General features: G+C 42.0%; 1 protein-coding gene across 1 annotated transcript; it reads right to left on the bottom strand.

Annotated features, from left to right (window-relative positions):
• Positions 1–1,817: 1,817 nt before the first annotated feature.
• LOC143104350 (uncharacterized) lies at positions 1,818–5,556 on the bottom strand. The gene is made up of 5 exons (XM_076268380.1): positions 5,461–5,556; positions 4,188–5,237; positions 3,843–3,998; positions 2,579–2,671; positions 1,818–2,468 (listed from the first exon to the last, which is right to left on the bottom strand). The coding sequence occupies exons 2-5, from the start codon at positions 5,217–5,219 to the stop codon at positions 2,178–2,180; spliced, it is 1,572 nt and encodes a 523-aa protein (XP_076124495.1). The 5' UTR covers positions 5,220–5,237; positions 5,461–5,556; the 3' UTR covers positions 1,818–2,177.
• Positions 5,557–12,656: the final 7,100 nt, after the last annotated feature.

The raw sequence follows: 12,656 nt of genomic DNA, 5'->3' as shown, positions 1-12,656 counted from the left end.
ATTAATGCAGTGCTCATTATACATGATTAAAGTCTCGTGACTGCCGGCTACTGCGTGCGTGCGTGCGTAGGTCAAAGTCCGCTGATCGCGGCATTCCCCTATTTTGTAAAATAATTTTTTACTCCTCTGGGTGTTGCAATGGATATCAATGATTCATATGATTGCCCTCAGTAAAAAAGCACAAGAAACAGGACGCAAACAGTTACAAACTCTGCTTCATAAGATGTCGCAGACGATCAGGAAGACGCTGAGCAGAGGGCACCGTCGCGTAAAACATCGTGAGACCGCGGAAACAGCCTGACGGTGCTTCAGGCTGGATTCGAACCTGCGATGACATTCTTAAAGTGCTATGTAGCACAGCGATGCCTTTCCCATGTGTGCTACGGAGACACCGATTAATGCAGTGCTCATTATACATGATTAGAGTCTCGTGACTGCCGGCTACTGCGTGCGTGCGTGCGTAGGTCAAAGTCCGCTGATCGCGGCATTCCCCTATTTTGTAAAATTATTTTTTACTCCTCTGGGTGTTGCAATGGATATCAATGATTCATATGATTGCCCTCAGTAAAAAAACACAAGAAACAGGACGCAAACAGTTACAAACACTCAGGTTCTCTGCTTCATAAGATGTCGCGGGCGATCGGGAAGACGCTGAGCAGAGGGCACCGTCGCGTAAAACGACGTGAGTCCGCGGAAACTGCCGGACGGTGCTTCAGGCCGGATTCGAACCTGCGATGCCATTCTTAAAGTGCTATGTAGCACAGCGCTGCCTTTCCCATGTGTGCTACGGAGACGCTGATTAATGCAGTGCTCATTATACATGATTAAAGTCTCGTGACTGCCGGCTACTGCGTGCGTGCGTGCGTGTGTAGGTCAAAGTCCGCCAATCGCGGCATTCCCCTATTTTGTAAAATTATTTTTTACTCCTCTGGGTGTTGCAATGGATATCAATGATTCATATGATTGCCCTCAGTAAAAAAACACAAGAAACAGGACGCAAACAGTTACAAACACTCAGGTTCTCTGCTTCATAAGATGTCGCGGGCGATCAGATCGGGAAGACGCTGAGCAGAGGGCACCGTCGCGTAAAACGACGTGAGTCCGCGGAAACTGCACTCAAAGAAATGACTTGTAGAATTTACTTAATAAAATCCTTGTAAGTATTTGCACTCAAACTTCCTAAGTAAATTTTAATGCTGTAATATCAAGTATAACTTACTTACCAGTATCAAGTACAATGTACTTACTACTAACCTTAACATTTGTGATGATATTATGTAAATGTTATTTAATTATTTTCATACAGGAATATCAGTTATCAAAATATTAAGTAAATCTTACATGTCTGTAATATTTACTGTTATGAAGTGAATAAGTAGATTTTACTATATTTTTTCTGTTTGAAAATTTTAATTACCTAGTTGTATTAAGTTGTTTTACTCACTATAATTCTGCAATGTTACTTATTTTCTTTTGATAAATCTTAACCTTATGCAGTTAATATACTTTTACCACATACCACACAATTAAAATGTAATGCAATTAACTGTTTATTTTCTAAGAACAGCCATGCTCACAATGTTCACACATTATATGAACTTAACGTTGGGGCGGGGGGCAACAAAAAATGTCAGGGGCAGTCATCACTGAAACTCAACACTGCATGTACCACTAATATGTTTTTGCTGCATTGAAAAAGTAAAACACTGTTGAATGCTCATTCAAATGACTGCTTTTCTTCACCATTTTTTTTAAATAACTAAAATATCACTGGTGACCATACATACTGCCTGTAAAAATATTTAACCCATGTTTAAGGCATAAAATATAAATGAGAATATCACAAGGAAAAAAAAAAACAACAGGAGGTGAAGTTTTACAGCAACAGAGCTAACACAACCAGAATCCTAAAAGGACAGTATGTTTTACCATTAGTAAAATTAACAATCAATGCCACTCCTACCCAATGTTTTTGTCTCCAAGTATTACAACATATCAAAGATAAAACACTCAATTTGTCGGCAAATATTGCAAAGATGTGGTTGTGTCAACTTGTTCTCAAAGACAAACACACAACATTAAACACAACACACAACACAACACAACTTAACGGGAAGTCAAAAGCATTTGACAAAAACTTCCAACAACTGGTTGAGATGGTGATCTGGTGAAAACATTTAAGCCAGCAATTTCAACTTTAAAGCTTGTATTTTTGGGGACAGCTTAATGCCATCCAAATCCAAGAAAAGTTTTTGGAAAACTTCAAAAGTGTATCGAAGTGCTGGCGGATATGCAAGGTTGAGGGCATAAATGAGTCCCATAAGCAATGCGCACGCTTTTGCGGTGCATCCACATCCTTCGATCATCTCCTTTCCTTCAACAACGATGGCCACATCAGCTGGATCCTCTGCACCATGAACCACCAGGATTTTGAGGACATGTTGCCTGGCATCACTGCGGCAGTCCTCCTGCATACAATTTACAAGAAAAAAGACAAATCAGAATTTCCTCATTCATAATGACGTCATTTCCAGAAAGTAAATCATTAAGTTGATTGTGAGCTGTAATCATACTTTACCTGGCAATCTTCAAAAAGGTCCTCCACTTTCTCACCAAGGTACACAATGAGGCTGCGGATAACAGTGTCACGTTTCTCCTCAATGCTTTGGTTCTGTTAACAGTTTAATATAGTGTCAATATTGAAGCCTTATTCATAAACAATGAACTGTCTCAGGAAAACACAAGAGCATACACTAAATTGCCAAAAGTATTGGGTCACCTGCCTTGATGCGCATATGAACTTAAGTGACATCCCATTCTTAATCCATAGGGTTTAATATGACGTCAGTCCACTCTTTGCAGCTGTAACAGCTTCAACTCTTCTGGAAAGGCTCCACAAGGTTTAGGAGTGTGTTTAGGAATTTTTGACCATTCTTCCAGAAGCGCATTTGTGAGGTCACACACTGATGTTGGACGAGGAGACAGTCTCTCAGTCTGCGCTCTAATTCCTCCCAAAGGTGTTCTCCTGGGTTGAGGTCAGGACTCTGTGCAGGCCAGTCAAGTTCATCCACACCAAACTCTGTCATCCATGTATTTATGGACCTTGTTTTGTGCACTGGTGCACAGTCATGTTGGAACATGAAGTGGCCATCCCGAGCTGGCCTTGGCCCCTTAGTTCCAGTGAAAGGAACTCTGAATGCTTCAACATTAACCAAGAGATTTTGGACAATTCCATACTCCCAACTTTGGAAACAGTTTGGGAATGGCCCCTTCATGTTCCAACATGACCGTGCACCAGTGCACAAAGCAAGGTCCATAAAGACATGGATGACAGAGTTTGGTGTGGCTGAACTTGACTGGCCTGCACAGAGTCCTGACCTCAACCCAGGAGAACACCTTTGGGAGGAATTAAAGCGGAGACTGAGAGCCAGTCTCCTCATCCAACATCAGTGTGTGACCTGACAAATGCACTTCTGGAAGAATGGTCAAAAAATCCCATAAACACACTCCTAAACCTTGTGGGAAGCCTTCCCATAAGAGTTGAAGCTGTTATAGATGCAAAGGGTGGACCGACGTCATATAAAACCCTATGGATTAAGAATGGGATGTCACTTAAGTTCATATGCAAATCAAGGCAGGTGACCCAATACTTTTGGCAATTTAGTGTACATGTGGAGGAGTCATGTGAGCCACAGAGTGTTGAAGCTACTGAGTGTTGAAGCTACTGAGTGTGAGAATTTGTGCTGTATATGCTTACGAATATGTGTGTGTGTGTGTGTGTGTGTGTGAGAAAGAGAGTCAGAAAAACTGAAGGTCTATCTTGAAAAAGTGAGCAAGCACACCTGACTTAGTCTGTACAAGAACGGACTCAGCGTGGTCCCCAAAACACCTCCCTTGGCCTTCATCAGGGTAATAAGTTTTGGTGTGTAGTGGTCAAGTTTGTACATGAAGCTCTGCTCCAGGGACATTGTGGTTATTCTCCTGAATTCCTCCTTGATCTGCATTGACATAAATCACAAATACAATATCAGGTAAGGAGATGAATAATCTGGTGCTAAATGAAAATTCAAATTATGAGGATAGAATTTAAACCTTATAGATATTCATGGTGGAATTATATTTATTATAGAAACATTGTTAGTGCCCAATGGAACAGGTCATACTTGTAAGAGTATAGATTCACCTACCCCATCTTCACAAAACAAAGCAGGCCATCTCTCTCTGAAGTCATCAGCAGCTGGACTTTCACTCACAATCTCAAGCCTTCGAATCGAGAATGTTTTGGCCATTTTCTCTTGAATCACCTTGGTGTTGTTACTCTTCTTTACCTCATTAAGAAGTTCCTGTCTTTCCATCTCTAGACTGTCGCTTGTTTCTCCACTTGGATGTGGAGGAAGGTAGTTCACCTCTGCCTTCTTCGGTCTCTTGCAATTTTTTGCAGGATTTCGCTCACCCGGGAGTTTCCTTCTCAATGAGTTGACATCAAGCTCAGGACAAGGTACTTCAAGCCTTTTCAGTTTGCTACGGTAATTAGCCATCTTGTATGTAAGACGCTGCTGCCACCCATACATGCCTGAAAATGAGGTATCAGGCTCCCTTAGGCATGGATGCTTTTTTAACAGAGCTTCTACAACTGCCAGTCTTTGACGGCCAGTGGGATAAGCAGTGTAGTAGAACACAGTGTCAGCAAGTTTCTCAAGTATGCTTGAGTTCATGGTTGGATTCTGAAGGAATGAACCATCACTTTCATAAGCCTTATTTCCTGCATTAAGGAGCATTTCAACATCGTATGAAAAGGTGGGTATCTGAAAATTAGTTGGCCATGGTTCTGATCGGCATTCTGGGGACTGTGGTAAAATGATGGTGTCAGCTGAGCTAATTCCAGAATTGTCATCCTGCAAAGACACATCCAGTGACGCTGGAGGAGAGGAAGCAACTGACTCGTTGATGGGAGTCAATGTCAGAATCACAGACTCGTCCATTCTAACTAGTTTGATTGTGTCTTTGTCCTTAACCACATCTGTTGATGTTAAAGTGAAGAATTGGTTATCAAAGTCTTTGTCCATGTACATAACAGTAAAGCTCCCTTGGAGTTGAAAATGACCCTGTGCAACTTCTAAAAGTTCATCTAAAGTGCTAGGGACTCCATTTGGTAGGGTCAACTTGTGAACTTGAGTCTCTTCAATAATCACACGTAGTTGAGTTGGGGCAGACATCATAATCTTGGGCAAGCAGAACTACAAGAAAAAACAAAGAACAAAAGATATGGTTTAATAAGACAAGAGCAGATATTCCAATTAACCACAATATCATATATTTAATGCATGTACTAGACCAAGGGATCCCAACCTTTCGGGACATTTTTAAAACCATACAAAATCTGGAATAAACACACAAATAAGTCCAATGAAGTTGTAATGCAAACAAGATGGATTCACACCATTTAAAATTATACTTTACCTAGTTTTACAGGCAGATGTGGTGTTTCAGAGAAACCATTCGATCGCCTTGCAATGAATAAGTTGCCAATGGGTATGTGTCATTGAGTTGTGAGTGCTCAATCACTTTGACTATGCTTGTGGACTCTAACTTGAAACATCTGAAATGCTCAAGGTACCACGCACTTTGCAATTTCACCACAAACACTAAGCTGTCACGAACAATGATGATTTGCAGTATTTCAGCAAAGTCGGGCAATCCACCAGTGTGGCCATATACCAGGATCATGCCAACACCGTAACTGGTGCCCCGAAATTCTGCCTGTTTCGTCAAATTAACAGCTGTCTCTTCAGGAGATTTCTGTAATAGAAATTCTTGTATGTTGTCATTTACAACCTCTAATGGCACTCTGGACAACTTTGACACAGACACAGCAGGTTTTTTGACATTTGAACTATGGAGATGGTATGCAATCATGGACTGATGTTTTTTTGCCATAGACTTCAAGATGTTACGGAAGCAGTTAGTCTGTCTCACAATCTTCTTAAAGAAGCTATGCTTAGCTTCAAACCTCATTGTCCATAAGGACACTAGTGGACCAAATGCTTTAATGAGCTGAGGATAATGCTCTAAAAAATGGTGTTTTGGAATCAATTTTTGTTGTGGAAAAACACTGCTAAATCTATGTCTATGCTCAGCAATCAGACTATCGAGGTGACCAATGCTTTCATCTGTGTGGGTAGGTGACATTACCAAGGCAACAACATCTTTCAGTGACATCAACAACTGCCAGGCCTGTTCCTCTTCTGGTACTTTGGTACCAAGCATAAGTGGAAGCAACCTCAATAAACACCAATTCTCAGTTGCGTTACCACCAATGGTTTTACGGGAGGCAAAGGTTGGTGGTATACCATGGGGACAATTTGTACGGTCTTTCCACTTGTATGGGAACTGTTTGATGATTCTATTGAGTTCTTCAAAAGAAAAGTATTTTTTCTTTATTAAAACCCCAAGACACAATGCCAATTCTACAGGTACTATACCTTCAAGTAAGTCATGGAGTATATCGGGTGGGTAACCTGTAGTCACATGAAAATGATTTAATCTTTGAGTAATTGCACAATGCTTTTTTACTCCATGACTATGGGTGTTACTGTCCAATGCTGCTTCAATGTCCAACTCATGTTGCTGTTTTGTTCTACTAGGGAACGCTCCTACCCTGACCTCCAAGTCCTGAAACTGGGACCGCTCTCCAACACAAAATCTACAAATGTATGACCCACTAAAACTTTCAATAAACCCCCCGACTGAGTGGGCACCAAGGTTATCGGCAATGACACAAAATACAGTGCCTTTTATGATTTTTCCTAAACAGTGCACAAAAATACCATCATCTTCTAAGCTTCTCAAATCCCTTAATAATGGCTCTAGCACTTGAGAATAACCAAATTCCTTAACATCATTTGCCTTGCACAAAACAGCTAAGTAAATTGATGGTAATGTGGACCTTAACACTGATGGAATATCAGCGAACACCCAGTAGACAGCTGTCACCTTATGCTTTTTACGAGAGGTTCCTAATGGGTTACATATTTCAAAATCGTCACAGTAGAGAAGAAGGGAAAGTCTTAACTCATCTCCAGAGAGAAATGTGTTTTCTTTGAAGTGAGAACCATCACGGAAACTAGTATACTGACCTGGAGAACCACAATGCCTTGTATGCTTCAAAACCTTTTCCTGAATGTCACTATTTTTCAGAGCATGTGACAAGGTTTGCAAAATTGGTATATATTGGAATGTCTTTCCCTCTTTCGCATCAAGTATATACTCCAACGGTTCAACAATAGAGAAATGTTCGTTTAAATAACTATTTCTCTTGTATGCTGTCCCAAGAGGCCCTTCCTCACTAAAGGCTGCACTGAGAGGATTTAACTGGCAAATGTTATTCACCAAGTCTGTAATCACCAATTCTTCAACGGTGCAGTTATGATTTTGTAATGTGCTACAGACAATGTTTTTGATAATGGGTGTGGATGCTGTACTGGTTATGAACTGAAGCTCGTCTACAATCTCATCTATACACCTATTAGAGACGTTGAAGATGCAGTCTAATTTAAGTAATAGGGACCCAAGCTCATCAACAATGACTTGAACACAATCTTCACCCTCACTGACAAGTGTTTCATCAGAAGTAACTTCACTTTCATCTACCAGCCAACTACCATCCTCTGTTCCCTGACTTGAATATGTCTGAAATATAGCATGTTTAAAATCGTCAAGGCTGTGAGGATTGTGCTTCCTACTTTTGTGTGAAGCAAAAGTAGAATAAATATTAGTAGTGTAATCACAATCCTTAAAAACACAATGCACAGTTTCGTGCTTTCTCAGATGAACTGCAATGTGTTCAAAATATTGCCTCTCTGTGTTAACACTATATGAATTGCATACAAGACATGAAAATGAATGAGTTTGCCCTAACTGTTCTGCTTGAGTATGATTTCTAGACAAATGGGTATGAAGGGCCCCCCAACTTTTAAATGAACAAGGACAATCTGAGAATAAGCAGGGTATTGTCCGACCTTGACCAGTGTGGAAATGTTTTAATCTATAGTGCTTTATGAGCTCTAAACGTTTTGAGGCACTGAAAGCACATTTTTTGCATGACCATCTCATAACAAAGGATGCCTACTGTTTCTCCCTGATGATGCCAGCATGGAAACCCTTTAATCTGTCCTCAACTGTCCACTGTCCTCATCCTAACTGCAAGGTCACCCTGCAAATCACAATTTAAGATATTAAGAGTGAATAATGGCTAATACTAACTGCAGCAGTATTATATCATGCATAGGTTTTTACTTGCCTGAATGAGACTCACACTCCCTCAACTCACACTCCAATCCTGTAGAAAATCCTGCCTCCAACAAGTGACACCTCAACTCACTTCTTTCTGTTGAGAAATATATATAATAAATATATTAATAACACAAAATACAGATTAACTTCATAAATACAACGTTTTAAGTCTAAACTAAAGCAATGATGCGTTCTGTGTTTGTCACAGCATAAACATTAACCACCAAGCCATATATATATATTTTTTTTTTGTTTGTTTGTTTGTTTGTTTAAATACATCAAATAGGCCTATGTAAAACGAGTAACGTATTCTCTGTTCTGGAATGCTGAAAACTCAGTGATAGTTCTGATCTAACTCTGCAACACTCATGCAGAACTCCCTTATAAAGGGGAGTTTGTAGGTGTAGCTGCTAGGTCGAGTAAAATAAATGTCACATATGTTACGGTAATGCAACATTAGGAGCCAGTTTAATTCTAAGCGTTTTAGGAAAATGTGGACTTACTTTAGCCTAAGTTAGTGCTAACTTATCAAAGTTAAGCATGGCTAACATTGCCGCCAAAAGTTTTGTAAAGTTTTTTTTTTTCTACTAGATGTAGACCTTAAACCCTAACGTTAAATAGGTGCTATATATAAAAACAACTCGTCATTTTGAGATGAGAAATGTTAAGTTAAGCGTGGTAAACGTTATTGTACTTTTTATCCAAATAAATAGCAGCTCACCTCTTTACAGACGTAACGTTGTCAGTCTTGTCCAGACCAAAATGGCTAGCACTAACGTTATGGCATCACAACTAATATGCTAATATGAACGTTACAGTGGGCTAGCTACAAACCTTAACGTTAACACGTATTATTGCGTCTAGCAGGCAAGACTCAAACTATAAAAATGCATAGAAATCCATATATTATCACAAATCTAAAACAGAAAGGCAATACTTACAGCTTTACTCTCAATACAGCGAAAATGGCGACTCCAGTCTCTCGTTAAAGCGGTTACAGCCATACAGCCCAAAACGTCTTCGGAGTGATTTTGGCGGAATTGATTGTGTCCAACGACGCATGCGCGTTTTCAAATGGAACTTTTCAGAATAAAAGTTACTTGATATTTTCAGATGTTGGTGCTATGACAATAAAGCATGTAAATGGTATGAGCAAATCTCTAATAAGATGTACTCTTCCCACTCAATGAATTAATTACCTGAATATACTGTGTATATATTACTGTTTTTAACTAGTTCTCGCTGAAAGTTGATATTACAATGTAAAAACTACTACTTTTGAATTAATATATATTACTACACCCAAAAATCATTTTTTTGAGTGTGCCGGAGGGTGCTTCAGGCCGGATTCGAACCGGCGATGCCATTCTTAAAGTGCTATGTAGCACAGCGCTGCCTTTCCCATGTGTGCTACGGAGACGCTGATTAATGCAGTGCTCATTATACATGATTAAAGTCTCGTGACTGCCGGCTACTGCGTGCGTGCGTGCGTGTGTAGGTCAAAGTCCGCCGATCGCGGCATTCCCCTATTTTGTAAAATTATTTTTTACTCCTCTGGGTGTTGCAATGGATATCAATGATTCATATGATTGTCCTCAGTAAAAAAAACACAAGAAACAGGACGCAATCAGTTACAAACACTCAGGTCCTCTACTTCATAAGATGTCGCGGGCGATCGGGAAGACGCTGAGCAGAGGGCACCGTCGCGTAAAACAACGTGAGTCCGCGGAAACTGCCGGACGGTGCTTCAGGCCAGATTCGAACCGGCGATGCCATTCTTAAAGTGCTATGTAGCACAGCGCTGCCTTTCCCATGTGTGCTACGGAGACGCTGATTAATGCAGTGCTCATTATACATGATTAGAGTCTCGGGACTGCCGGCTACTGCGTGCGTGCGTGAGTAGGTCAAAGTCCGCTGATCGCGGCATTCCCCTATTTTGTAAAATTATTTTTTACTCCTCTGGGTGTTGCAATGGATATCAATGATTCATATGATTGCCCTCAGTAAAAAAGCACAAGAAACAGGACGCAAACAGTTACAAACTCTGCTTCATAAGATGTCGCGGGCGATCGGGAAGACGCTGAGCAGAGGGCACCGTCGCGTAAAACAACGTGAGTCCGCGGAAACTGCCGGACGGTGCTTCAGGCCGGATTCGAACCGGCGATGCCATTCTTAAAGTGCTATGTAGCACAGCGCTGCCTTTCCCATGTGTGCTACGGAGACGCTGATTAATGCAGTGCTCATTATACATGATTAAAGTCTCGTGACTGCCGGCTACTGCGTGCGTGCGTAGGTCAAAGTCCGCTGATCGCGGCATTCCCCTATTTTGTAAAATTATTTTTTACTCCTCTGGGTGTTGCAATGGATATCAATGATTCATATGATTGCCCTCAGTAAAAAAACACAAGAAACAGGACGCAAACAATTACAAACACTCAGGTTCTCTGCTTCATAAGATGTCGCGGGCGATCGGGAAGACGCTGAGCAGAGGGCACCGTCGCGTAAAACAACGTGAGTCCGCGGAAACTGTCGGACGGTGCTTCAGGCCGGATTCGAACCGGCGACGCCATTCTTAAAGTGCTATGTAGCACAGCGCTGCCTTTCCCATGTGTGCTACGGAGACGCTGATTAATGCAGTGCTCATTATACATGATTAAAGTCTCGTGACTGCCGGCTACTGCGTGCGTGCGTAGGTCAAAGTCCGCTGATCGCGGCATTCCCCTATTTTGTAAAATTATTTTTTACTCCTCTGGGTGTTGCAATGGATATCAATGATTCATATGATTGCCCTCAGTAAAAAAACACAAGAAACAGGACGCAAACAATTACAAACACTCAGGTTCTCTGCTTCATAAGATGTCGCGGGCGATCGGGAAGACGCTGAGCAGAGGGCACCTTCGCGTAAAACAACATGAGTCCGCGGAAACTGTCGGACGGTGCTTCAGGCCGGATTCGAACCGGCGATGCCATTCTTAAAGTGCTATGTAGCACAGCGCTGCCTTTCCCATGTGTGCTACGGAGACGGTGATTAATGCAGTGCTCATTATACATGATTAAAGTCTCGTGACTGCCGGCTACTGCGTGCGTGCGTGCGTAGGTCAAAGTCCGCTGATCGCGGCATTCCCCTATTTTGTAAAATAATTTTTTACTCCTCTGGGTGTTGCAATGGATATCAATGATTCATATGATTGCCCTCAGTAAAAAAGCACAAGAAACAGGACGCAAACAGTTACAAACTCTGCTTCATAAGATGTCGCGGGCGATCGGGAAGACGCTGAGCAGAGGGCACCGTCGCGTAAAACAACGTGAGTCCGCGGAAACTGCCGGACGGTGCTTCAGGCCGGATTCGAACCGGCGATGCCATTCTTAAAGTGCTATGTAGCACAGCGCTGCCTTTCCCATGTGTGCTACGGAGACGCTGATTAATGCAGTGCTCATTATACATGATTAAAGTCTCGTGACTGCCGGCTACTGCGTGCGTGCGTAGGTCAAAGTCCGCTGATCGCGGCATTCCCCTATTTTGTAAAATTATTTTTTACTCCTCTGGGTGTTGCAATGGATATCAATGATTCATATGATTGCCCTCAGTAAAAAAACACAAGAAACAGGACGCAAACAATTACAAACACTCAGGTTCTCTGCTTCATAAGATGTCGCGGGCGATCGGGAAGACGCTGAGCAGAGGGCACCGTCGCGTAAAACAACGTGAGTCCGCGGAAACTGCCGGACGGTGCTTCAGGCCGGATTCGAACCGGCGATGCCATTCTTAAAGTGCTATGTAGCACAGCGCTGCCTTTCCCATGTGTGCTACGGAGACGCTGATTAATGCAGTGCTCATTATACATGATTAAAGTCTCGTGACTGCCGGCTACTGCGTGCGTGCGTAGGTCAAAGTCCGCTGATCGCGGCATTCCCCTATTTTGTAAAATTATTTTTTACTCCTCTGGGTGTTGCAATGGATATCAATGATTCATATGATTGCCCTCAGTAAAAAAACACAAGAAACAGGACGCAAACAATTACAAACACTCAGGTTCTCTGCTTCATAAGATGTCGCGGGCGATCGGGAAGACGCTGAGCAGAGGGCACCGTCGCGTAAAACAACGTGAGTCCGCGGAAACTGCCGGACGGTGCTTCAGGCCGGATTCGAACCGGCGATGCCATTCTTAAAGTGCTATGTAGCACAGCGCTGCCTTTCCCATGTGTGCTACGGAGACGCTGATTAATGCAGTGCTCATTATACATGATTAAAGTCTCGTGACTGCCGGCTACTGCGTGCGTGCGTAGGTCAAAGTCCGCTGATCGCGGCATTCCCCTATTTTGTAAAATTATTTTTTACTCCTCTGGGTGTTGCAATGGATATC

The sequence above is a fragment of the Alosa pseudoharengus genome, unplaced genomic scaffold (assembly GCF_046254945.1).
Source record: "Alosa pseudoharengus isolate Yale_2024_CS ecotype anadromous, Long Island Sound unplaced genomic scaffold, YU_APseudo_1.1 YU_APseudo_1.1_scf_5, whole genome shotgun sequence".
Taxonomy (NCBI): domain Eukaryota; kingdom Metazoa; phylum Chordata; class Actinopteri; order Clupeiformes; family Clupeidae; genus Alosa; species Alosa pseudoharengus.
This window is presented reverse-complemented; position numbering and strand designations above follow the sequence as displayed.